General features: G+C 41.2%; 2 protein-coding genes across 2 annotated transcripts; both read right to left on the reverse strand.

Moving 5' to 3' along the window:
• Positions 1-6411: 6411 nt before the first annotated feature.
• Positions 6412-10808, reverse strand: LOC103504100 (uncharacterized). The gene is made up of 7 exons (XM_051089545.1): positions 10264-10808; positions 9758-9962; positions 9243-9658; positions 8705-9067; positions 7638-8550; positions 7100-7454; positions 6412-7040 (listed from the first exon to the last, which is right to left on the reverse strand). The coding sequence occupies exons 1-7, from the start codon at positions 10806-10808 to the stop codon at positions 6412-6414; spliced, it is 3426 nt and encodes a 1141-aa protein (XP_050945502.1).
• A 4420-nt stretch (positions 10809-15228) lies between these two features.
• LOC127150855 (uncharacterized) lies at positions 15229-24899 on the reverse strand. The gene is made up of 3 exons (XM_051089546.1): positions 23629-24899; positions 20089-22470; positions 15229-15575 (listed from the first exon to the last, which is right to left on the reverse strand). Exons 2-3 carry the CDS (start codon positions 22463-22465, stop codon positions 15229-15231), a joined length of 2724 nt encoding a protein of 907 aa, XP_050945503.1. The 5' UTR covers positions 22466-22470; positions 23629-24899.
• Positions 24900-26602: the final 1703 nt, after the last annotated feature.

A 26602-nucleotide genomic window follows, 5' to 3' on the forward strand; every position in this document is an offset into this window, starting at 1 on the left:
TAGAACAAGATACAAAGTCTATGGATCAAAATAGGATTTTAACTTTTAAAAAAATTAGACAAAACTAGTGGATTCTAAAAATATTAGAGGAAATGGGTTTTTTTTTTTTTTATCTTTTAATGAATTTGGAGACGAATTCACACAATTTTTTTTAATCTTTTATTCTAGATGTGACTAGATAAATAGCAAAAATTAAATGTTTACTTTAGATAAATAGCAAAAAGAAAGTTTAATTATTAAAAAGGTAAAATTGAATAAATAATAAAAAATAAAAGTGTGAAATTGTCAAAAATACCCTCATTTGCATTAAAACATACAATGTCACTAAAATAACCTATTGTTGACGGTGACGGATGCAAAAAATTTATGTAGGCGCACTATATAATAAACACACTAAAAAAATGTTTAAAAAATATTAATAGTTTCAAAGGTTAATTAATTAATTTAATACGTATTACAATTGTTCTCTACTAGTTTTCATGTTTTAAAATCGATCCATGATAAGTTTATTATTCAACTTATCCCATAAATCTTTTTCAATATAAGCGATAAGACAATCACATAGATTGAAAAGTATTAAAACTAAAAAGATTAAGAAGAATTTGAACTTACTTGTGAATTGATATGATACATATATTCTAACTATGAATGGAAAAGATTATCTTGTAGCCTATACTTAGTGTAAATGTGAATTTAAAAATTGCATAAAAAAAACAAAAAAAATGGAAAAATGGAAAAAGAAAGAATAAAACCTCTTTCATGGAATATTGTTGAAAGAGTGGAAGTTTAGATCACATATTTTATTGCATTTGATATAAATATTTGTTAGATAACAAATGATGGCTAGGAAATAAGTTAGAGTTTTGTTTTTTCCCTCTTTTCAAAAAATTTAGAAAGAAAATTATTAATGTTTGGAATAAAATCTCTTTTGTGACACTTGTCAAGTAAATCATTGAAATTTAGGAAGAAATTGGATATTTGGAAAAAGAAAATTATTGATGTTTGGAATAAAACCTATTGTGACAATTTAGGAAGAAATTTGATATTTGGGGAATAATTATTGATCTTTGGAATAAAATCTATTTTATGAAACTAATTGCAAAATACAAAAATTAAACTCATGCTTTGATAGTTACAAGGTACAAAATATAAAAATACAACTATGCTACAGTTATAATTTGTCTAAATTAAAGCATTATTTAATATATATTGTAATGTGACACTTCAAAACTAATATTAAAATACAAAAACTGATAATGTGAGGAGGACACGTCGTGCTCCTACTTGCCTCTTAATAAATCCTGCAATGATTGTTGGATCGGTATGGAACCTAAGAGGGGGTGAATAGGGTTTAATTAAATTTTTTAACAAATAAGCCTAAATTAAACTAATTAAATAATTTTTAAATTAAATAAAAAATTAGCAAAATTATGTTAAATAGTAGGGTTGATAAAAAGTATGTAATAGAATATGCAATCAAACTCAAGAATATGTAACTAAAATTAAATGAAAAAACAATTTGAAAAAAGTTCAGAGAAGAAGCCACCGTAATTTTATAGTAACAAACAATTAGAAACAAACTCGACCTACATCCACTTTTCCAGGTAGCTATTGGGATTTTGATTGAAAATCTTCTTTTAACTCTTTCCACGGATTAGAGTAGAATTGCTACTTACTTCTTTTCGGACTCAAGAGCAAACCTGATCCTTTCCATAGGTCAGGATCCAAGCGTCACAATATGTTGAAGTTTTAAATCACATAAAAGAAAACTCTCTAAAATAGTTGTATACAATTTTAAGCTCACAATAATTAATTCTCACAATACAATAAGAATTTTCTCAAGTACAACATGAAAAGCAATGAAAATTGGAAGCTTTAGAGATAATAACAACGGTTGCTTTTGCACTTTTTGAGAATTGTAAAGTTGAACAAAGTTCTTAAAAATTTGGGGGAAAATAAAGTATTTAAAAAGAAGGGGAAAATATTGAAATCCAAAATCATTTTGAGTCATTGCACGTAAGTAAAATAAAATTGAATAGTTGAGATTTAAACTCAATTGGTCGTTAGACAAAAACACAAATAATAGTATAATAATGTTTCTTATTTAAAATAATTCGTTTAAAGCCCAATAAAACAAGTTTACCATTTTTTTTAAAAAAAAACACTAGTCGTTAGACACAAATATGAATAATAATATTAAATTCATTTTCCTTTTAAAAGTCAACAAAAAAAAAAAAAAAAAAACAAAAGCAAAAACAAAAGCCACATGTGTTCCTACTCCATTGCTCTAAGTTGATTTTTCTAATTGGTTCAAATGATCACTTGGTCGCCATGTCACAATCTCAGGTATTTTTTCCGTTAAACTTCTTTTAGCAATATTTTCTTTGTTTGAACTCCGATTTCGGTGATTCACGAGGCGTCAGAATCATTGTTCCAAGCTCTACATTATGGACTATTCAAAATAATAAAATTGTCAATAAAAAATTCAAATTTTGCTATCATTAAAACATTAATTAATTAATTTGAGATTAAGGGCCAAAAAGTTAGCACCTATAACTAGGTAACCTGATCAACCCGGATTACCCAACACCATAAAAGTTGGGTTTGGTTGGGTTAAAAAATTAGAAAAAAAATTGAGTCGGGTTGATCAGCCCAACACGATTATGTATATATATAACCTTAAAACCTAAAAGTAAACCTTCTTTTGAATAGAAATTATTGCAATTTGAATGTATAATATATATATATATATATATATATATATATATATATATATATATATATATTATTGTTGGAATTTCTGTACTAAAACTCGTAGTTTGTAATCATATTCTATTCAATAAAGTCATTATTGAGAAATTGAATACTATAATCTTAGATCCAAGAAACTAAGATCCCAAGGCTATTTTTGAGTAAACTTAACTTTATGTAGAGACATAAACATGGATTAAGTTCGAGTAAATAGTCTAAATAGTCTATATTATATGATAAAGGTTGGACGCCTTATTCAAAGATACTATGGATGCGACCTGCTTTGTAGTTAATACAAACGATGTAATATTGAATCGTTCATGTAGAGACATGAAAGTGGGGTATCATATGTAAAAGGTTTACATAAGACATAACCATGAAATAGTCATTTTTACGTTATAACACCGTTTACTGTTTAAAAATGACTATCTCGATTATTAATGACTTAGATAACTTAATCTTAATCCTGAGTTAATTGTGAACTCCTGTTCACTTGAAATTATACTTAGATCTGCATAGGTTAGGGCAACTCATTAGTGTTGGCCTAATAAGCCTCCCATTTCAGAGGTAAGATCGGGTGGATAGTTGGGAACATAGGGTGCAAGACGGAATTCACTCCTACTCGCTTTAGGGTTAATTAGTAGATAGGTTGTTTCCTTAAGGACTGAATCCAAGTCTTGAATAAATGGGTCTCACCCTCTATTTTGCCCGAGAGGGATTCGATTTATAGGCTGAACCTTAAAACCAATTGTTCAATAGTGGATCAGTGGGACTTAAGGAGAAGATGTAGTCTTGGAGGCAAAACGATATTTTTTGACCCAACCAAGCTTACGAACAACCTATGAAGGATTAACTTACTAATCATGGTTATATCAAATGGACACAAATATATCTATAGTGAAGAAAGTGCAACTACAGGACTTTAGTAGAATGACATGTTAGTTAACAAATATTGATTACCTCGGTATAAAAGAGTTTAGCCAGTTAATCTCGAATCGTTGGAGCTAATGATCTATAGGTCCATTAGGTTCTCCTACTAGCTCATATGGAATAAACTTAGAACAGTATGACAGAATGAATCGAGTTATTCAATTTCTGAGATGAGAGAGAAACCAACAAGTATATGTGATATAACCATCAATTTTTTTTAGAATATCAATAAAGCTTTATGCTTAAATGTGATTTTAATATTAAAGATATGAATGTGGATTCATACTTGGAAGCTCGAAAAAGATGGAAATAGTCAAAGTTGTAAAAAGTCAAAATGTTAACTTTTGACTTTGAAAAGTTAAATTTTGACCGACAATATATTCAAATGTGATTTGAATCTTAAGAAAATAAATGCGAATTCATGCTCGGAAGGTTAAAATTGATCAAGACGGAAAAAATTGTAAAAAATCAAAATGTTGACTTTTTGGTTTGAAAAGTCAAAGTTTGATTTTGACCAAATGACAATTTTACCCTTTGACCTTAGTTAGTGGGAAAATCCAACATTTTGTTAGATAAATCTAATAACTATTGCGGACTAGGTGTTAGCAAACTATGAAAACATTAAGCCCACTAATGATTAGTGGGTTATGTGTTGTTGACTTATGTGTTTGCATGTAAATTCTTTATAAATTAGGTTTTTAGGGTCTCAAGGAAAAGAATTTTTTTTTCTTAAAAACAAAGTTGGGCTGCTGTATTAATAAAATAAAAGCCTAATCATTTTTTTTTCTATATTTTATTTTTCATCTTTTTTCTCTCTCTCGATTTCCTTCATCTAATGGGTCCTACAACCTAGTTCTGAGACTATAGAATAGTAAGTTTTTCTTAAAAAATTGAAGTTTCGAACGTAAGTTTTTCTTAAAAAATCTTATATTTAATCTTTTTCGATTTAGGATTTTTTGTTAATTATTTGAAATAAGGGTAGAATTTTGGTCTTTCTTCCACAAGACTCATTTAATCTCTATCATATATATGTATATATAATATATGTATAGCATATATATAATATATATAGATGTGATATATATAATATACATACAATATATATGGCAATTTGTCTAAACTATGGAGAGATGAAAAGAAACCAACTTGATTTGGGTTGGGCTGGGTTGACTCGTGCATATTGAACCGATAGATTTCATTTTTTATCAAACCAAAAACTTTAGGTTGGTTCATAAATTTTCTCAAACTTGGTCTAACTCTGCTTATGTACACCCTTACTTATAACTAAACCAAATACCAAAGTAATTAATACATCTACCAGACATAAAAACTACTGTATTTAAACATTTTATAAGAAAAAAAATTAAATACTACCCAAATATATTTAGTACTTAAAGACAAAGAAGTTGTCACTACAAGAAATTTTAGATCTTTTGGTATAACTTTACATCATTAGGAAATAGTGTAACGCCCTAATTTTTCAGACTAAGCTGAGGTAATTATTTTAACACAAAGACATTTCGTTAAGCATAAAAGTTTGTAAAGCTGGTTTAAACTCATATAGACATAAAAAATAAAAACTATGTTCGGGCCCTATTTCAAATAAAATAAAAGTTCACAAGTATCGTTTTTAAAATCACCAATAAACAAACAATTGTTCTAAACATGAAACTCATTTCAATCATTAAAACTTAAAAATAGTAAAAACGTTAATCGAAAGCATTTGAAAGAGTGTTTTTTTTAAAAAAAGGTAATTTTATTATACTACAACAAGGAGGACCTCACATCCCGAGGTCAAGGCAACAAAGCATAAAATTCTAACAAAACAAAGATAGACTCGAATCATAACAAAAGTACGTACCAGAAAACCACAGTCACAAAAGGACAAAAAGACCACCAACTCAAAATAGTCCCACCGTATAGGGAAGGTCAACATAACAGAAAAAAGAAAAAAAAAACCCCACAGCCTGGGAACAAGCAGAAAAAATCAAACAAAAACAAAAAGATCAAATTAAAAAGGAAGATTAGCATCTTCCCGCCAAGAGCCAGCACGAGCACGAATCCAGGTACAAATAAGATGGAAAATGACAATAGGATCACGAGCCTGACCACCATGTAGACGATGATTCTGCTCGTTCCAAATGAAGTAGATAGTTGCGCACCAAAGAACGCGCCACAACTTCCTCCTCACACCTTTCCCAATACCCCGATGACAAATCCAAGACAACTCAACCCCCCAATGCCCAATCCTATGAGAGGAAGCCATGATCCGAAGAACCCTAGACCAAACATCCCCCATACGGACACGAAAAGAACAAGTGATCGCGAGACTCCATACCCCCCTGACAGAGAATACACGACATCAGTACTGAGCTATCCCACCTATGTAATCAATCTCTAGTGTCCAACTTATCTTTAATGGCCAACCACACACAAAAGGAATGCTTATACTTCCCCCACCCCACAATAAACCCGTCCAACGAACTCGACCACCCCTAGGACGGATAACTTCCCATGCACTCGCAATAGAGAAACCACCCTGACGACCAAGAACCCAGACCCATCTATCCCTAACACTAATACACGGACTAACCTCCTGAACCCTGTCCCATAAATCAATTAACTCTATAGACACTCGCGGCCAATGCCAATCCCCATCTGGTCCAATAAAATCAGAAAGTCTAGCCCCTCCCTCCGACTTGCTGCATCATAAAGCACTCTTTCCCCAACCTACTCAAGAATGGGACCACCCTGTAACCACGGATCAAGCCATACTCTACATGTACTACCATGTCTCACCTCCATCCTCACTTGATGCTTCAGCTTCTCACGCTTACGTAAGATCGCCCGAAGACACCAAGACCGACCCACCCTACTATCCACTTCCCACAACGACCTCCCCTTTAGAATATAAGCCTCCACCCAAGCCACCCAAAGAGAGCCCGAATTTGTCAACATTAACCACAAAATCTTCAAAGTACTCGCAAGATTCCATGAAGGGCCATCTCGAATAGCAAGGCCACCCTCCTCAAAGGGTAGACACACTTCTACCCATACCACCTTAACACCTCCTCTTCCTTCCTCCTTATCCCTCCAAAGATAAGACCTTAGAATTTTGTCCACCTTGTTATGCACATACGCAGGAAGAACAAACACACTGGCCCAGAATACTTGAAGGCTACGAAGCACAGAATGAATAAGCTGCAATCTACCAGCAAATGAAAGAACTCGAGCAAACCAAGATCGAATACGACTAGTGATACGTTGAATAAGAGGAGCACAATCACTAGAACGTAACCGACCAGAAAGAAGAGGAAGCCCAAGATAACGAACAGGGAGATTTCCAAGGACAACCCATACTAGCAGCCAGATGAGAAGCAACCTCACTATTAACTCCCGCAACAAACATAGAGCTAACCCGAAAGTTCACCAAACTTTTGAAGACACTCTCGAATAAACCTGAGAGAAGATTCATCAGCAGCACAAAATATCATAAGATCATCAGCAAAGGTCAGGTGATTTAACTTCACCTTTTCACAGCGATGGTGAAAAAGAAAACTCTGTGGAATCTTGTTCAACATACAAGAAAGAACTTCCATCATCATAACAAAAAGGAAAGGAGATAAAGGATCACCTTGTCTTACACCTTTCCTGCCATGAAAAAACCCCTCCAACAAGCCATTAATCATAATAGAGAACATAGGTGAAGTAACACAGGCCCTAATCCAACTCACAAACTTCAAAGGAGTACCAATAGCAATCAACAAACCAAACTATAAATCCCAATTAACAGAGTCATAAGCTTTTTGAAGATCAACTTTCAAAGTACATCGAGGATTACCAGAATTAAGATGATAACCCCCTACCAGCTCCTGTCAAAGCAGGATGTTCTCAATAATACTCCTCCCCGGGATAAAAGCAGACTGATTACTACTGATAAAAGAAGGAAGCCACACACGAAGCCTATCAGCCAAAATTTTAGAAATGCATTTGTACAACACATTACAACAAGAAATAGGCCGAAAGTCCTCCATACGCTCAGCCCCACTACGCTTAGGAATGAGGGTAATAGCAGTAGCATTAACTCCTGATGGAAGATAACAAGTCTCAAAGAAATGCAGAACCGCATCGCAAAAATCTTCTCCCACCACAGTCCAGGTACCTTTGAAGAAACCTGAAGAGAACCCATCAGGACCGGGAGCCTTTCCATTATCCATAGAGAATAAGACTCTCCTAACTTCGTCCCGACTAATCGGTAACTGTAATGCCTGACAACACTTCTCAGGCCACCGAAACTGAACAATATCATCAATTACAGGGGTCAATTCTCGATAGCCGAACCTGAGATCCCAAACTGTTACGAAAATAATTAACTGCCAGCTGAGCACCCCATCATGAGCAACCCTAGATCCATCGGAATCAACTAAAGAAAGCAGAGAATTACGACTCATACGCGAGCGAACAGATCGATGAAAAAAGGCCGTATTTTGATCACCAAGATTTAACCATTGAATTCTGGATTTCTGACGAAGCGAAGCTTCTTCCAATCTAACTGCTGTCCAAAAGGATTCAGTAGCAAGGCCTGCTTGACGACTCAAAACATCCGACATAGGATTACGTTCTACCTCTCTCTGAGCCCTATCCATGCCCTCCTTAGCAATGCGAACCTCCTCACTAAGTCTCTGGATGTGTCTACCAAAACGCCTACGGAGGGCAGGTTTGAGATTATGGAGATTTCTCATAAGGCTCACTAGAGGAGAGACACCCTCATGTCGACTCCAAATCCTAGCAACCACCTCAATAAAAGAAGGATCCTCCACCCAATGATTGAAGAACCGAAAAGACACCACTTTACTATTTAATTGAAAGCTAGGATAGAATAAAATAGGAGAATGATCTGAAATACCCCATGGTAGCACATTTACCAACAAAGTAGGCCAAGTAGATAACCAAGCATCATTCACTAAAATACGATCCGGGCGATGCAACATCCCAGACCCATGAACCTTATGTCCACGTAAACCAATTTCCCTGCACCGAAGGCTCTACTAAATTAGCATCGCGAATAGCCAAATCAAAATCCTCCATCTCATCCCGACTAAGAGATCCCCCAAATGCTTCAGAATGAACTCTAATAGCATTAAAATCTCCCATGACAACCCCTGGTCTCGACCAAGCAGCAGTAATCTCCACTAACCGACGCCATAATAATCGTCTCTCAATATTACTGTTAGAGGCATAAACACAGAACACCTCCACACAAACACCGGATAACAGATCTGTTAACGTACCTGTAATAAACTGCTCATCCACCGCACAAGTAGAGAAAGAAAAGCGATTCTTCTTCCACATCACCCAAATCCGACCCACACCACTATTACTGTAACTACAAGAGTAGTCCCAAGAATTACCAAACCTTCTAGAAATAGGAACAAAATTACTTTATCGAACTCTAGTCTCTAAGAGGCAACAGAACCCCACAGAGGAAGACCCTAGAAAATCAAAAACAGCCTTACTCTTCATCTGGTGGTTTAGACCACGAACATTCCAAGTGCACCAACTAATCATGAGGATTATTAAGCATAGGTAATCCTTTAGGACCAATAATAGAACTACCACCACTTAGAACATCATTACCTTCATCGACCTGTAAGGGTGGCGGTGAGCCCTCTATTATATTTAATGCCCATTTGTCAGCGTCACCCACCTCCAAGAGACTACCAAAAGAGTTTGGCATAATCACCTCATTTCTCTTACCACGATCTTTAACAGAGACTAAGTCACTCTTCTTGCGAGTTACAAGTGTAAATTCATCACTTTTCCCCACCTCCTTCTTCACTTGACTACTATGTCTATTAGGAGAGCTTCTAATTTCACCTTCCTCTAACTGTTTGAACGATTCTAGAACAACTTCCCCACATGGTTCACTATCTAGACCATCCCCTTTTCCAGGTACAATCTTATGCACAACCTCCTCCTAAGTGATTTTACTCTTCACACTTCTAGGACATTTACTACCAGAATGCCCAAAGGCACAACACAAATTACACTTCCGAGGTTTCCATTCATAATTAACCGAAACATTAAATTCCACTCCTCTGAGACTAACAGTAATTTCAGCAGGCATATTTGACTTTCCCTTTAATTCAACACAAACACGAGCATATGAGAGCCTACGATGCTCTTTTGTGGCCAAATCTAAAGAAATAGGTTTACCCACAGCACTCGCTACAACAGCCAACCCAGCTTCTATCCATAACTCCATAGGTATTTTCCCTAATCTAATCCAAACCAGAACTGAATTAAACACAAAGGATTCAGAACAATACCTGGAGTCCATTTTCTGAGTAACATAGGCTTACCACCGAGATGCCATGGTCCACGAGATAGAATCTACTCCACTGATTGTGGCCGTCTAAATTGAAAACATATGAGGTCATTTTCCAAAATAGTGATACTGGGCATTTCAATTTTCCCCCAAATTTTCTCAATCAGCCGATGAATAACAGCATAAGGTAGCTTGGCATCTATTAGTTGACCTACCAAGGAGTTTTCCCACACTTTAATTCCCTGATCAATAACCTCTTCAGTTGGAATGACAACAATTTTTTATCCCCAATAGTTTTGGGTGGAGTATAGAGAAGAGATCCTTCCGAAGAGGTCTCAAATAGCGAAGCCCAAGTGCATTTAGAATCGGTAGACTGCTTGTTAATTCCATTCTCAACAACAATATTAACATTTGCATTCTGAATTTTCGAAATGCAATCAGAAATGTTCGGCTCTTCTCCTCCAGGAATTAATAATTTTTTAGCTTCAATTTGCAGCCCATTTGACTTCTGCCCACCAAACGGAGATCCACGGAGACCGTCTGCCACACCATCTATGCCAGGCCCATTTAGATTAGGCCCAGAATCAAACGGCCCATCGATCGCATACCCAACGTTACGGAAATTCGGCGCATTCAATTGGTCCTTCTGAGCCGGTCGGTTCAGCGAAAATCGACCCGCCCCTAGGTCAGTCGTCTTTCGTTCTCTTGTCGCCGCCTCGTGTACCTTCTGCAACCCTGCCAACGCTCGTTTACGAGCCTTTAAAGCGTCTTCAACCAACAAATCGCTATTAACAGACATCTTCTCACAGTTAAATGACAATATTAATAAGGCTTAATTCACAGATGCCCCAAAAAAACGCCGATTTCCAATCAGAAGCATTTCTCAAACAGATGAAATTAAGCAACCAAACTCCAGATCTGATTATTTAACAACTTAATCGGCACAATAAACCATTCAAATAGATATCAATAACTTTAGTTCACCCAACGTAGCAAGTTCGAACTTAAGTGCAGAGGAATGTACTGAGATTTCACCGACAAACCCAGATCGACGGCCTTCAGCTGAACATAAAATCAATTGAAATTTCGATGAACACCAACCCAATCGATAATAAACTTGAGGGATGATGAAATCAATGATAACCCAACAAAACTCAGTGGTTGAATCGGAAGAAGTCGCCGGAAAAACGCCCCCGCACGCTACGAGTCGCCGGTCGCATGAATGCCAGATTTGGAATTGTAGAGAGACGCGCGTGTTCCTCACTCGCCCGCGTTTTGGAATTCTCTTTTTCCAGGACGAGAAAACTATTTGAAAGATTGTTCCCATATGGAAATCACGAGTCCTTTTTGTTCCTCGTCGATCTACCTTTCGTATTACGTTTGCTTGAAAAAGTTAAACACAAAAAGGATGAGTATAAAATATACCAAGTAAGAGACCCATTACTAGTTCCTTTAAAGCTAAAAACGGTTAGCTTCCTATTAGGAGGTACCCTGCATTATAATAGTCTTGTGATCTCGTAGGATACACGTCAATCAGTTTAGTGATCACGTAAGATGCACATATCAATCGAGTCACCCCGTAGGATGCATATATATCAGTCTAGTGATCCCGTAGGATGCACATATCAGTCTAGTGATTTTGTAGGATACACATATCGGTCTAGTGATTTTGTAGCACACCGTGCCTACAAGGTAGGATACCTCCTCTAAATATAGCAAGTAAAAAATAAACACATTAATGCATATCATAGTTCGATCAACAGTATGAGCCATAAATATATTTTAAACTGCGCACAACATTCAACCCATCTCAGTTCAATATAAACCATCAACATATTCTAATCTACCTATAGCAGTCAAGTCCTTTCAATCAATACATTCGAACTTCCATTCTAACTTCATTATAGGGTTCGTTAGTAGAAATCCTTTACCTTAACTTTACCTAAGCTCCTTGATCGAATTAAAGTCCAACAAACCAAACCTAAACATAATGATAAGAAAATCAAACACTTTCATAAACAAATTGTAATGACCCAACTCTTTATATTAAGTTGGGGTTATTATTATTAAAAGAAATAAAAACTTTCTTAACAAAATGAGGAATTAACACTAATTTTAACTGAAAACTTGAAATTCTCGTTATAATTATAAATAAATAAAAGCATGAAGAAATAAGATCTAAAAGAAAATCCTAATTCGGGCCCTATCTAATTTTAAAGAAAAATAGTCAAAGAACAAAAAAAAAAAAAAGATAAAAAAAATAAAAATAAAAATAAAATCAAAACTGAAAGGTAGAGGTGGAAACAAAATATTTCCCTATGGCAAGTCGATGTGACTTTTGTCATTTGCCAGGTTCCTCTACCTCTATGTTAGGGTTATTTTAGACCTAACATTATTAGACTAATTTTTCCTAACCTTTATCTATTTACTTACTAAAATGTCATTTTTATGCAGAATATGAAACTTCACCCTGATACGAGTCCAACGCCACTGAAATCACTTAAATCGAAGTTGTAACGAAGAAGAACGGTAAGAAACAAGTTTAAGGGCAAAACCGAGAAATTGGAAAAGATCGGACGAACCAAATCGCACCACGTGGCATCACCAGATCACGCCACTCATCTGCCTCAAAGTCGCATGTTCGCAACCCGTGCGTAGTCTGCCACTTGTCGAGCCCTCATCCGAGCGCGCCTCCCTTGTCGTGAGTTCGAATCTCAATAGCCGCGTTTCCTTTTTTTTATTTTTCTTTTCAATTAGGCCAACCCAAGACCCGACCCAAGCCCATTCGTGACCCAGTTCATCATCTTCCCAAAAATTAATTGCAAAATGGCAGTTTTTAACCTAGTTTCATTTTTTTCTCCCTTTTTCTTTTCTATAAAAGCCCTCATATTTTTTGGGAGAAAGGGGAGAAATTCGAATGTAAAAAAAAAAAATCCTCTTTCTCATTCAATTCTTGTAGCAAAATTCTTGAAACTTTATCAATAAAAAATTACTTTTGTCAAAGAAATGAATTCTTTTCTCAACAACTCTTCAAGAATTTCATCAATCTTCATGGGCTAAGGTAATCTTTTGAGACTTTTTCTCGGGTTAAATTACCATGTTTTCTTTGGGAATTAAATTATTTTCTATATCTTTTCAATTTTTTATTTGATTGCTTGTTTCCCTTTGCAATTTCTTTTGAAATTTCAGTAAAATAAATAAGTTTTTCCCATCAATTTCCATTGAAAATTTCTTTACAAACTCTTAAAGTGCTGAACTTAAATTTTGATTTGCAATGGTTTTTTATGACGAATTAATTGTTGAGATTGTCTTTAATTTTCTACTGATTGATTCTTGCATAACAAGTTTGAAGTGGGCATTAATTTTGCTAAGGGTAGTGGTTATCCCCTCCTTAGCAAATCTTGAATAGGATGAATTAAACATAGAAAGAGTGGGTATAAACATATACTCAATAAGGGACCTACTACTAGTCCCGCTAGGTGTCTGTTAATTTTCCATTAAAGTTCTGTAAAGAAGTACCCCTAAACTGGCTCGTTCTCAAACATACGCAATCTAATGATCCCGTAGAAACACATCTGATCTTCGGTGAACCCAAAAGAATACCTAGGAAAAAACTGGTCTTCGGTGAGCTCGAAGGAACACCTAGGACAAACTGGTCTTTAGTGAACTAAAGGGAATCGGCTCGAGTGGCTAGGCTCATGGCTTAAAATGAGGCACGGCTCGTGCAGAGAGCACACGACTTGCTCTCGTCTTGGTGACTGGCACACGTGGCTCGACAAAAATAGATGGACGACTCATATATGCGTGCGGCTTGGAAGGAAGGAACTCGGCTTGGGTATGCCTTGGAGTTCGCGTGTGGCTCGGGCTACAAGGATGCGCTCGAACCTGAGGAGATTGACTCGACAAGAAAAGATAAACTTAGATATGGTAGAGGAGATGTGACTGGCGGCGTGCAGTAGCATTGACGAAGGAAGATGAAGACGCATGATGATCACTTGTGACAACTTTCTTGACGACTAACGAAGGGAAGACGATAGAGATGAGAGGCGATGGACTAATCGGTTTGGCAAAGAGGTGACCGTGACCGTGACGATGGACTAATCGGCTAGGATTTTCTTGAAGGAGAGATGAAGTTAGGGTTTCTCAATGAAAAGGATGAAGTACACGTTTCCCAAGGAGGTCTATTTAAATAAAAATAAAAAATAATATTATTATTTTATTCTTTTCTATTCCTTTTCTTTGAAAAGGTAATACTATTATACAACAACAAGGAGGACCTCACAGCTTGAAGCCAATGCAACAGAGTAGAAAACGCTCACAAGCACAAGGAGAAACAGAAAGCATAAAAAAGAACCAAAAGAAAGAATAACTTCATAAAAAGACACAAAAAACAACAAACTCAATACAATCCCATAAAACAGGGATAAGCAACAACACAAATAATAATAAAAACCCCACAGCCTGAGGACAAAGCAAATAAAAATAAAAAGAAAACAAGTTAAATAAAAACTGGAGCATCCTCACACCAAGAAACAACACGAGCACGAATATAGGTACGAAGAAGCTATAATAGGACAATAGGATCATAGGCCTGACCACCATGAAGATGATGATTAAGCTTTTTCCAGATAAAGTAGATAGTAGCGCACTAGAGAACGCGCCATAGCTTCCTCCACACACCCTTCCAAATACCCTGACTGCAAATCCAAGACAACTCAACCCCTCAATACCCAATCCTATGGGAGGAAGCCATAACCTGTAGGACCCGAGACCAGACATCTCCCCTAAAGGATACAAAAAGAACAAATAATCTCAAGACTCGACATCCCCTGGCAAAGAATGCATGACAACGAAACCAAACTATCCTACCTATACAATCTATCTCTAGTGCCCAATCTATCTTTAATGGCCAACCGTGCAAAAAAAGAATGCTTGGGGACATTCCCCCCAGCCCACAATAAACCTGTCTAATGAACCCGACCACACCGATGACGAATAGTATCCCACGCACTCGTAATCGAGAAACCACCATAATGACCAGAAACCCAGACCCATTTATCCCTCACACTAAGACAGGAACATACAGCCTGAACCCTATCCCATAAATCAATCAACTCTATAGACACTAGCGGCCACATTCATTCCCCATCTGACCCAATAAACTTAGAAAGTCTAGCCTCCCTATAACTCACCGCATCATACAATACTCTCTCCCCAACCTACTCAAGAATGAGACCCCCCTGCAACCACGGATCAAGCCACACTCTACATCTCCTGCCATCCCCCACCCTCATCCAAACATGTTCTTTTAGACTATCACGCTTATGCAAGATAGCCCGAAGACACCAAGATCGACCAATCCCAGTATTAACTGCCCACAGCGACCTCTCCTTAAGAATATAAGCCTTCGCCCAAGCCATCCAAAGAGAAGCTGAACTAGCTAGCAGCAACAAAAGAATCTTCATAGTACTCGTAATATTCCAAGAAGGCCCATCACGGATAGCAAGCCCACCCTCCTCAAAAGGAAGACACACTTCTGCCCACGCCACCTTAACGCCCCCTCTACCTTTGTAACAACCCAACTCCTTATACTGAATTGAAGTCATTACTAAATATAGAACAAGTGGTTTAAGTCGAAGAATTTTATTAAAAAGCATACGGTTCAAGAAATTCATTTATAAAAATGTAAACAAGGTAGTCATGCAAAAAAATGCAAAAACGTTCTGAAGTCCTACTCGGGCCCTATCTACATAAAAGATAGTGAGAAATGAAAAGTACTCAAACTCAAATGCTAAAATCTGAAATAAGAAATAAGCGGAAGCGGTAGTCCCTATGGCCCTCCTCGGTCTCACTTCGGGTCGCTCGCCAGCTTGCCCTTGCCCTTGCCTCGTCCTCTACCTGAAAACATAAAATGGAGAGAATGAGTATAAAAATACTCAGTAAGGGACCCACTACTAGTCCCACTAGGTGCCTGTTAACTTCCTGTTAGAGTCCTGATAACTGGTACCCAATCTCTGGCACGTTCCCGAACACGTGCAATCATGCGCTCCCGTAGGAACGTAACTCTGGTCTTCGGTGCCCGGGGGACACCTAGGACAGTCGGGATGCGAGGACCCCGTCGAGTCACTCGAGTCATGTCTATATCCATGCTAGACTGGCGTCCCGTCGGACCACACAGTCCTCAATAGGTGGTGATCCCGAAGGACACCCATGCAGGTACGACTCTAACAGAATCAAGCTAACAGGTACCCTAATTGCAGTATACATACACATGGCATCAGCATATAACATGTCACATAAATCACCTCTACACTCTCCGTCCCGACATTCGTCGTAACCATAATAGATCTTGCCACACATAACAGGCTATAGCACAACTATATCGTCATTTGCATCATACTAACATTTATTTCAGGCATCGTACTGTCAAATTCTCAATATGCAACATAGGGGCATACACAGTCTCATACTTCTAAACATGAAACTAGTAGTAGAATCTCTTACCTGGAGATCTACTTGTCGAGTCCTAACCGCGAGGCAGTACGCTTTCCAAGCGACGAAGTCCTAACTGTTTAATAAGTCAAAATTTGTAAATAGGTCGCCAACGACTAACGGTTCGAGACTCAATTGAAATAACTTACCCTAGAAGGAGGTTGCAGTGCTCGAGCCCCTACTGAAGAAATCCCGCGCTGCAGTAATTTCTTGGTCCAAGACGTCCCTTGAGAAAATAATTTAATTTAGACCCAAATTAATTTAACTAACGTCCGAGCATGGAGTCTTACCGGAAAAACCACAATAATTAATTAGATTACCACAATTTAGGTGGATGGAGCCAAATTAGTCCTGGCGGCTCGGCTGGAAGAAGACAGGACCGGCTCGGCTCGGGCAGACGCGGCTCGGCTCGGTACAGGAATTACGCGTGCGGCTCGGCTTGCAACAGGGGGAGACGCGGCTCGGCTTGCAACAGGGGAGACGCGGCTCGGCTACACAAAAGCGCGCGGCGCGGCTTCACACGCGGGCGCGGCTCACGCACGGATGCACGCGGGCGCGGGTCGGGTTCCGGAAGGTGGCGCGCGTCGGTTCGGGTTGCGGGGCGGGTCTTCGGTCGGACCTTTGCGCGCGAGGCTTCGGCTTCCGGATTTCGGGTGGCGCGGCGGCTGCTGGTGGTCCGGCTACCGCGGCTTCGCTCGGCGACGGCTACCGACTGGCGTTTCGGCTGCGCTTGCGTCGGATCGAAGCGGCGCGACTCGGCTGGCTGACGGGTTGGCTGCGGACGCGCGGAGGCGGCTTCGACTCGGCTTCGGCGTGCGAGAGACGGCTGCTCCGACGGACGCTCGGCTGCGCAGATCGGCTTGGACGATTCTCCCGGCGCGGCTGGAAGCTCGGCGACGGCTCGGTTGCGACTGCGGCTCGGCTGCGCTGCTGAACAGAGAGGGGTGCTTGGCGGCTCGGGTTCGCGGCGGCGGCGGCGGCGGCGGCGTGCGGCGGCTAGGGTTTCAATAAGAATTTTTTTTTTCCCTTTTTCTTTCTTTGAAAATTTTTTCCTCTTCCTCTTTACGCACGAGTCCCAAGGCCTCTTTTTAAAAGAAATAAAAAATAATAAAAGGAACCTCTAAAACCCTCTTTCCTCTCTCCTCAATTAACCACCTTTGACCCTTTCCAAGGCCATTTATTTGTTAAGCCATTAATTTATTTCACCCCCTAACTTCAAAATTAATACATAAAAACTTTAGTTTAATACTAATAATAAACACACTTAGTATTAATGTTAATGGTCAAAACAAAAAGGAAACCGAAATTGTTGGGCGTTACAATCTTCCCTCCTAAAAAAAACTTTCGTCCTCGAAAGTTCTAATCCTCGAACAGCTCGGGGTACTGGGCTCTCATATCCTCTTCTTTCTCCCACGTTGCCTCTTCCACTCCATGGTTTTGCCAAAGGATTTTGACCAGTGGAATTTCTCGACTGCGAAGCTTCTTGACCTCCCTTGCCAGGACCTCGACAGGCTGCTCCTCGTAGCTCAGATTCTCGCTAATCTGCAGTGGCTCGAAGTCCACCACGTGTGTTGGGTCTGCAACATATTTCCTCAGCATGGAGATATGGAATACGTCGTGCACTGCAGCAAAAGATGGGGGTAGCGCCAAGCGGTAAGCCACGGGGCCAATTCGCTCCAATATCTCGAACGGCCCTACGAAGCGTGGACTCAGCTTCCCCTTCTTCGCGAACCTCAGAACACCCTTCATAGGCGCTACCTTCAGAAAGACCATATCTCCCACTTCAAACTCGAGGTCCTTACGTCGTACATCAGCGTAACTCTTCTGTCTGCTCTGGGCTGTCAGCATACGAGCTCGGATCTTCTGTATGGCTGCGTTGGTCGTCTGCACTAACTCGGGGCCTAGCATCCTCTGCTCTCCAACCTCGCCCCAGCAGACAGGGGATCTACAGCACTTGCCATACAGAGCCTCGAACGGTGCCATACCGATAGTAGCCTGGTAGCTGTTGTTATAGGCAAACTCCATCAGATGCAGATGAGAGTCCCAACCTCCTGAAAACTCTAGTACGCAGGCTCGCAGCATGTCTTCCAAAATCTGGTTCAATCTCTCTGTCTGACCATCAGTCTGAGGGTGGAATGCCGTGCTGAAGTCCAACCTTGTACCTAATGCAATTTGAAGTCCTTTCCAGAACTTCGATGTGAAACGGGCGTCTCTGTCTGAAATGATGGATACGGGTACTCCATGTAGTCTCACAATCTCTGTCATATATAGCTGCCCCCACTTACTGGCAGTGTAAGTGGATTTCCCTGGCACGAAATGGGCCGACTTCGTGAGTCTGTCGACCACAACCCAGATCACCGTGTAGCCCCTTAGGGTCTTGGGCAGTCCCGTAATAAAATCCATCGACACACTCTCCCACTTCCACCCTGGCACACTCAAGGGTTGCAACAACCCTGCTGGATGCTGCCTAGGTGCCTTCACCTGCTGGCACACCAAGCATCTACTGACAAAGTCTGCCACATCCCTCTTCATGCCCCTCCACCAATAGACACTCCTTAAGTCCTGGTACATCTTCGTACTCCCAGGGTGCATGGTAAACGGGGAACTGTGAGCCTCAGTCAAAAGCTCCGTCTTAACTGCGCTGTCTTCCGGCACACACAGGCGTCCCTCAAACATAAGGCCATCGTCAAAGGATATGGAGAAGCCTTCACCTTGCTCTGTCTCTACCACGCGACGCTTCTCTGCCAAGTAAGGATCATTCAGCTGAGCAGCAATGATCTTTTGCCTCAAGGTTGGTTGAACTGTCAACTGAGCCAACTGTGCGGTAACCTCACCTATTGAGACTGCAATCTCCGCCCTCTCAAAGTCCCTGAGTAAGGGGGTCTGCTTGGTGATTAGCGCTGCTGAATGTGCAACTTTCCTACTCAGCGCATCAGCCACTACATTTGCTTTACCTGGGTGGTATAGGATCTCGCAGTCGTAGTCTTTCACCAACTCAAGCCACCTCCTCTGCCTCATGTTCAACTCCTTCTGGGTGAAGAAGTACTTCAGGCTCTTATGGTCGGTGTAAATCTGAATCTTCTCACCGTACAGATAGTGCCTCCATATCTTCAGTGCAAAGACTACAGCTGCCAACTCCAAGTCATGGGTAGGGTAGTTCTGCTCATGGATCTTCAACTGGCGGGAGGCATAAGCAACTACCTTACCCTGCTGCATCAGGACACAGCCTAGTCCCTTCTTGGAGGCGTCACTATAGATTACAAAGTTTCCCGAACCATCGGGCACTGTCAGGACCGGTGCAGTCACTAGCTTCTGTTTGAGCTCCTGAAAGCTCCTCTCGCAAGCTGGGCTCCAGACAAAAGGGGTTCCCTTTCTGGTCAACTGGGTCAACGGGCTGGCTATACGTGAGAAGTCTTCCACGAACCTCCTGTAGTAACCTGCCAAGCCCAGAAAACTTCGAATTTCACTAACCGTGGACGGTCGAGTCCAGTTGGTCACTGCTTCAATCTTTGCGGGATCTACTGAAACTCCCTCACTGGAAACCACGTGGCCAAGAAACGTCACCTTCTATAACCAGAATTCACACTTGGAGAACTTGGCATACAACTTGTTGGCTCGAAGGGTCTCCAAAACCTGGTGTAGGTGCTCCTCGTGCTCCGCCTCAGTTTTTGAGTAAATGAGGATGTCGTCAATGAAGACTATGACGAACGAGTCTAGAAACTCCTTAAACACCCTGTTCATCAGATCCATGAATACTGCAGGAGCGTTAGTCAAGCCGAAAGACATCACAACGAATTCGTAATGTCCGTACCTCGATCGAAAGGCCGTCTTGGGGATGTCACCGTCCCTAATCCTCAACTGGTGATAGCCTGATCGCAGGTCGATCTTGGAGAAGACGGTGGCTCCCTGCAACTGATCGAACAGGTCATCAATCCTGGGCAAGGGGTAGCGGTTTTTGACTATCACCTTGTTCAGCTCTCGGTAGTCAATACAAAGGCGCATTGACCCATCCTTCTTCTTCACGAACAATACTGGGGCTCCCCAAGGCGACACACTGGGCCGGATGAAGCCTTTGTCCAGCAACTCCTGTAACTGGACCTTCAACTCCTTTAGCTCGGCTGGAGCCATTCTGTAAGGGGCCCTCGAAATTGGGGCAGTGCCCGGCTCTAACTCGATGGCGAAGTCTACCTCTCTGGGAGGCGGAAGTCCTGGGAGTTCGTCTGGGAAAACGTCGGGGTACTCTCTTACCACTGGTTCGGAAGATAGGGAAACTTCTGGCTCTCTCACATCCACTACGCTTGCCAAAATACCCCAAGTACCCTGGCTGAGTAGTTTACTAGCCTTCATGGCTGAGATGACCTTGGGTATACATACCATACCTGCCCCCCTGAATTTGAAACTAGCCTCGGAGGGAGGGTTGAAGACAACTTCCTTGCCATAACAGTCTATATTTGCATGGTTGGCTGACAGCCAATCCATGCCTAGTATCACATCAAAATCCTGCATGTCTAACACTAACAAGGTCACGTCTAACATACGATTCGCTATCTCTACCCGACATGCCTTTATTTGTTCTTTGGACAACAGGACCTCCCCGGATGGAGTAGAAACCGACAAAACACTACCCAAAGGCTCTACCTCCAAACCCACATGCTGAACGAAAACGGAGGATATAAACGAGTGGGATGACCCAGAGTCAAATAGCACAAAAGCATAGTGCCCCAAAATTGGGAGCGTACCTGTCACCACAGTGCTAGCTCGCTCGGCCTCCTGCCGGGTAGTGGCGAAAACTCTCCCCTGCTGGGCCGCAGAAGGCTGGGGCGGTGTCGTCTCAAAGGGTTTCCGAGGACACATATCAGCAGTGTGCCCCGGCTGTCTGCACCTGAAGCAGACTCCACTTCCAGCCAAGCAACGACCTCCGTGGACTCTCCCGCAGGTAGTACAAGCGGGTAGCTCTCTCAGAGTCCTCCCGGCTGCTGCAAGCTCCCGTCGGTGTCTCTGGAAGACACCTCCTGACCTCAATGTTCGCTGCGGTGCTACGTCAGACTGCGTCTCAACCTTTCTCTTCTGTCCCAAGGCTGACCCTCTGCCGGCAGCCTTAGACGCATCGGCTCTCTCAGGCAGGCTCAAATCCAGTGCTATACGTAGTGCATCAGCATGCGTGGCTGGGCGGAGGGCTCTGACAATGCCCTGAAGGTCTAGCCTGAGTCCTCTAACGAATTTCTCCGTCCTGGCAGCCTCATCTCTTACCATATCGGGAGCAAAGCGGGACAGCATATCGAACTCGGCGTCGTACTGCTCCACCGTCATGTCGCCTTGCTCCAAGTTTAGGAACTCTTGCAGCTTGGCGTGCTTCACATTGGCGGAGAAAAACTTAGCATAGAAGTTCTCCTTGAACTGCTCCCAAGTTATTTTGCTTACATCGCCCCCTAGCATTCTCTCCGCGGTCTCCCACCAGGCGGTGCCCCTGTCCTCCAAGAAGAAGACTGCACACTGCACCTTCTGGTCTTCTGGGCACTTCATGTACCGGAAGATAGTCTCTATGGACGTCAACCACATTTGGGCCTTTGTGGGGTTGTCCATGGATCCGTCAAAGGTCTTGGGATTATACTTCCTGAAATCCCGTAAGTGTTTCGCCTCGGCCGACAGTTGAACTGGTACTGGTTGAGCTTCCTCAGGGGCTGGAGGAGCGACGACCTGAGCCTGAACAGGGGCGGCCTGGGCCTGAGCAGGGGCGGCCTGGGCCTGAACGGGGGCGGCCTGGTTCTGCTGGGCGGCAAGGAAAGGCGCCAAAGCAGCTTGCAGCATGTCCTGATAACGCTGCTCCATCGCGGCGAGATCCGCCTGGGTGACCGGTGCGTTTGGGTCGACTGCCGGTGCAACAGGTGGCGCCTCCGGCTGGCCACGACCGGCTCCTCTGCCTCCCCTACCACCTCCTCGGCGTGTACCTCTACGTGGCGGCATTCTCCCTAAAATTCACCAACAAACTTTTCACCACAAGAACTTAACACCCTATATCTAGGTCTTAGACTATTCAGGCAAAATTGTAATCTTAACATTAGCAAGGCTTTAGACATACCTGGCGAGTGCCGAAGGACCGTATAGCCATAGGGTGAAGTAAAAACCAAAACAAAAATGACTTACATCGTAGGTCAGTCTACAGAACCTAAAACACTGCGCTCTGATACCAACTGTAACGACCCAACTCCTTATACTGAATTGAAGTCATTACTAAATATAGAACAAGTGGTTTAAGTCGAAGAATTTTATTAAAAAGCATACGGTTCAAGAAATTCATTTATAAAAACGTAAACAAGGTAGTCATGCAAAAAAATGCAAAAACGTTCTGAAGTCCTACTCGGGCCCTATCTACATAAAAGATAGTGAGAAATGAAAAGTACTCAAACTCAAATGCTAAAATCTGAAATAAGAAATAAGCGGAAGCGGTAGTCCCTATGGCCCTCCTCGGTCTCACTTCGGGTCGCTCGCCAGCTTGCCCTTGCCCTTGCCTCGTCCTCTACCTGAAAACATAAAATGGAGAGAATGAGTATAAAAATACTCAGTAAGGGACCCACTACTAGTCCCACTAGGTGCCTGTTAACTTCCTGTTAGAGTCCTGATAACTGGTACCCAATCTCTGGCACGTTCCCGAACACGTGCAATCATGCGCTCCCGTAGGAACGTAACTCTGGTCTTCGGTGCCCGGGGGACACCTAGGACAGTCGGGATGCGAGGACCCCGTCGAGTCACTCGAGTCATGTCTATATCCATGCTAGACTGGCGTCCCGTCGGACCACACAGTCCTCAATAGGTGGTGATCCCGAAGGACACCCATGCAGGTACGACTCTAACAGAATCAAGCTAACAGGTACCCTAATTGCAGTATACATACACATGGCATCAGCATATAACATGTCACATAAATTACCTCTACACTCTCCGTCCCGACATTCGTCGTAACCATAATAGATCTTGCCACACATAACAGGCTATAGCACAACTATATCGTCATTTGCATCATACTAACATTTATTTCAGGCATCGTACTGTCAAATTCTCAATATGCAACATAGGGGCATACACAGTCTCATACTTCTAAACATGAAACTAGTAGTAGAATCTCTTACCTGGAGATCTACTTGTCGAGTCCTAACCGCGAGGCAGTACGCTTTCCAAGCGACGAAGTCCTAACTGTTTAATAAGTCAAAATTTGTAAATAGGTCGCCAACGACTAACGGTTCGAGACTCAATTGAAATAACTTACCCTAGAAGGAGGTTGCAGTGCTCGAGCCCCTACTGAAGAAATCCCGCGCTGCAGTAATTTCTTGGTCCAAGACGTCCCTTGAGAAAATAATTTAATTTAGACCCAAATTAATTTAACTAACGTCCGAGCATGGAGTCTTACCGGAAAAACCACAATAATTAATTAGATTACCACAATTTAGGTGGATGGAGCCAAATTAGTCCTGGCGGCTCGGCTGGAAGAAGACAGGACCGGCTCGGCTCGGGCAGACGCGGCTCGGCTCGGTACAGGAATTACGCGTGCGGCTCGGCTTGCAACAGGGGGAGACGCGGCTCGGCTTGCAACAGGGGAGACGCGGCTCGGCTACACAAAAGCGCGCGGCGCGGCTTCACACGCGGGCGCGGCTCACGCACGGATGCACGCGGGCGCGGGTCGGGTTCCAGAAGGTGGCGCGCGTCGGTTCGGGTTGCGGGGCGGGTCTTCGGTCGGACCTTTGCGCGCGAGGCTTCGGCTTCCGGATTTCGGGTGGCGCGGCGGCTGCTGGTGGTCCGGCTACCGCGGCTTCGCTCGGCGACGGCTACCGACTGGCGTTTCGGCTGCGCTTGCGTCGGATCGAAGCGGCGCGACTCGGCTGGCTGACGGGTTGGCTGCGGACGCGCGGAGGCGGCTTCGACTCGGCTTCGGCGTGCGAGAGACGGCTGCTCCGACGGACGCTCGGCTGCGCAGATCGGCTTGGACGATTCTCCCGGCGCGGCTGGAAGCTCGGCGACGGCTCGGTTGCGGCTGCGGCTCGGCTGCGCTGCTGAACAGAGAGGGGTGCTTGGCGGCTCGGGTTCGCGGCGGCGGCGGCGGCGGCGGCGTGCGGCGGCTAGGGTTTCAATAAGAAATTTTTTTTTCCCTTTTTCTTTCTTTGAAAATTTTTTCCTCTTCCTCTTTACGCACGAGTCCCAAGGCCTCTTTTTAAAAGAAATAAAAAATAATAAAAGGAACCTCTAAAACCCTCTTTCCTCTCTCCTCAATTAACCACCTTTGACCCTTTCCAAGGCCATTTATTTGTTAAGCCATTAATTTATTTCACCCCCTAACTTCAAAATTAATACATAAAAACTTTAGTTTAATACTAATAATAAACACACTTAGTATTAATGTTAATGGTCAAAACAAAAAGGAAACCGAAATTGTTGGGCGTTACAACCTTCCTCCTTACCCTTCCAAAGATAAGACCTCAATATCTTATCCACCTCATGATGCACATGAAGGGACGAAAACTCTTGCACAATGGAATAAATAACAGAGACCATAACTCAAATTACGTTAGGAACCTAAAAATACCAGTACATTGGCAAAATCTAATTTACTTATGGCTAAACATGCTTTCAAGAAATAAATTACAAAGAATGAAGAACAAGAAACTTACGCACGTTGACGTCTCTGGATCTACAAAACTCTAAATTGGGAAACCACCACTTGGAAATCTTTCTATTCTCTGGGTTGAGATTGGTTTGTGGGAACCAAAATTGGAGAAGGAAATTTTTAGAAAAATTTTTCTTTCCGAGAGAATTGAAGCGTATGCCAAAATCACAAAATTGTTCTTCTGTGTTATGCAGATCTCTCCCTCTTCTTCAGATTTAAGAAGTGGGAAGTTGAGAGAAAACTTGGGAACGTGGGAAAACCACCCATATTCCCTATTAATTTAATAATAACTTATTGTAATTAAAATAATATTAATTAACTAATTAAATCATATTTAATTAATATTTTCATTTAAATCATATTTAATTAATATTTCATTTAAATAATATTTAAATGAGTATCTCTCACATAACCTATGGTTTTAATTTAATTAAATCAAATTAAACTAAACTATTAATTAATTCTCCAATTAATTGATTGCTAAATTAAATATCATATATTTAATTTAATCCAAATTTGAATCATATTCAAATATAAATTTCTCTCATAATCTATAGTTTTAATATGTATCATATACACATTAAATTTTAACATATAATTTTAATATGAAGCTAATTCACATTGAATTAATATTTGAACTTATTCAAATATTTTATTCTCTCATAAATTAATTTTGAATCATATCCAAAATTAAACTTATCTAATAAAGTTTAATTAAAATATAAACTTTATATTATAATGTATCACCATACATTATATTAATTCCTAAAGTAAATTTGAACATTTCAAATTGTAACCAATACAATTAAATCTCATAACCATTTACAAGCTAGGAAGGGGACCAATGAACCTACATATCAGAAACTACAACGATATTAGATTAATTGGCTAAACTCATTAACCACATTAATCAATATTCTTTAACAATGTGTACATTCCACTAAAGACTCACAGCTGAACTATTCTCACTGTAGATATATTTCTGTGTCCACGGATATAGACCAATACCAGTAAGTTAGTCCTTCACAAGTGTTCGTAACACAAGCTAGGTCAAATTACTGTTTTACCTCTAGATTACTTCTAGTTCTTAAATACTAGCGCTCTTCTAATGAACAACCTGTTTATGGTCCAACCACTAAACAGAAATCCCTCTCGTGTCATAGAGAGGGTAGGGCCCTTTGTTCAAGTCCTAGATACATCATTTAAGGGAACACTTATCTACTTACCCTAAAGTCGGGAAGGAGTGAATTTCATCTTGTGTGATTATGTTTCCAGCTTCCCACTCGGTCTTGTCCCCAAAATGATAGCTTATTGAGTCGGTAATCTAGCCACTCTCACCTGTACAAATCAAAGGACAATCCTTTGCAAACGAGAGTTCAAATACATTCAGGGTTAAGACTAAGTTACCTAGGTTATCCTAATGAAATAGAAACCCAACTAATTAA

Source organism: Cucumis melo, chromosome 9 (genome assembly GCF_025177605.1).
Source record: "Cucumis melo cultivar AY chromosome 9, USDA_Cmelo_AY_1.0, whole genome shotgun sequence".
Lineage (NCBI taxonomy): Eukaryota > Viridiplantae > Streptophyta > Magnoliopsida > Cucurbitales > Cucurbitaceae > Cucumis > Cucumis melo.

Bases quoted from the DNA above. Each gene is read 5' to 3' on its own strand.
- LOC103504100 (XM_051089545.1), bottom strand. From the start codon at position 10,808: ATGTCTGTTAATAGCGATTTGTTGGTTGAAGACGCTTTAAAGGCTCGT. The intron at 9,659-9,757 runs GTTAATTATGAA...AAAATCACTTAG, and splicing joins GAGTGGAATTTAATGTTTCG to GAGGAGGTTGTGCATAAGAT. The intron at 8,551-8,704 runs GTTTACGTGGAC...ATTCTATCCTAG, and splicing joins CCTTCGGTGCAGGGAAATTG to CTTTCAATTAAATAGTAAAG.
- LOC127150855 (XM_051089546.1), bottom strand. From the start codon at position 22,465: ATGCCGCCACGTAGAGGTACACGCCGAGGAGGTGGTAGGGGAGGCAGA. The intron at 15,576-20,088 runs AGTGTGAATTCT...GTTGTTACAAAG, and splicing joins GTTGTATGCCAAGTTCTCCA to GTAGAGGGGGCGTTAAGGTG.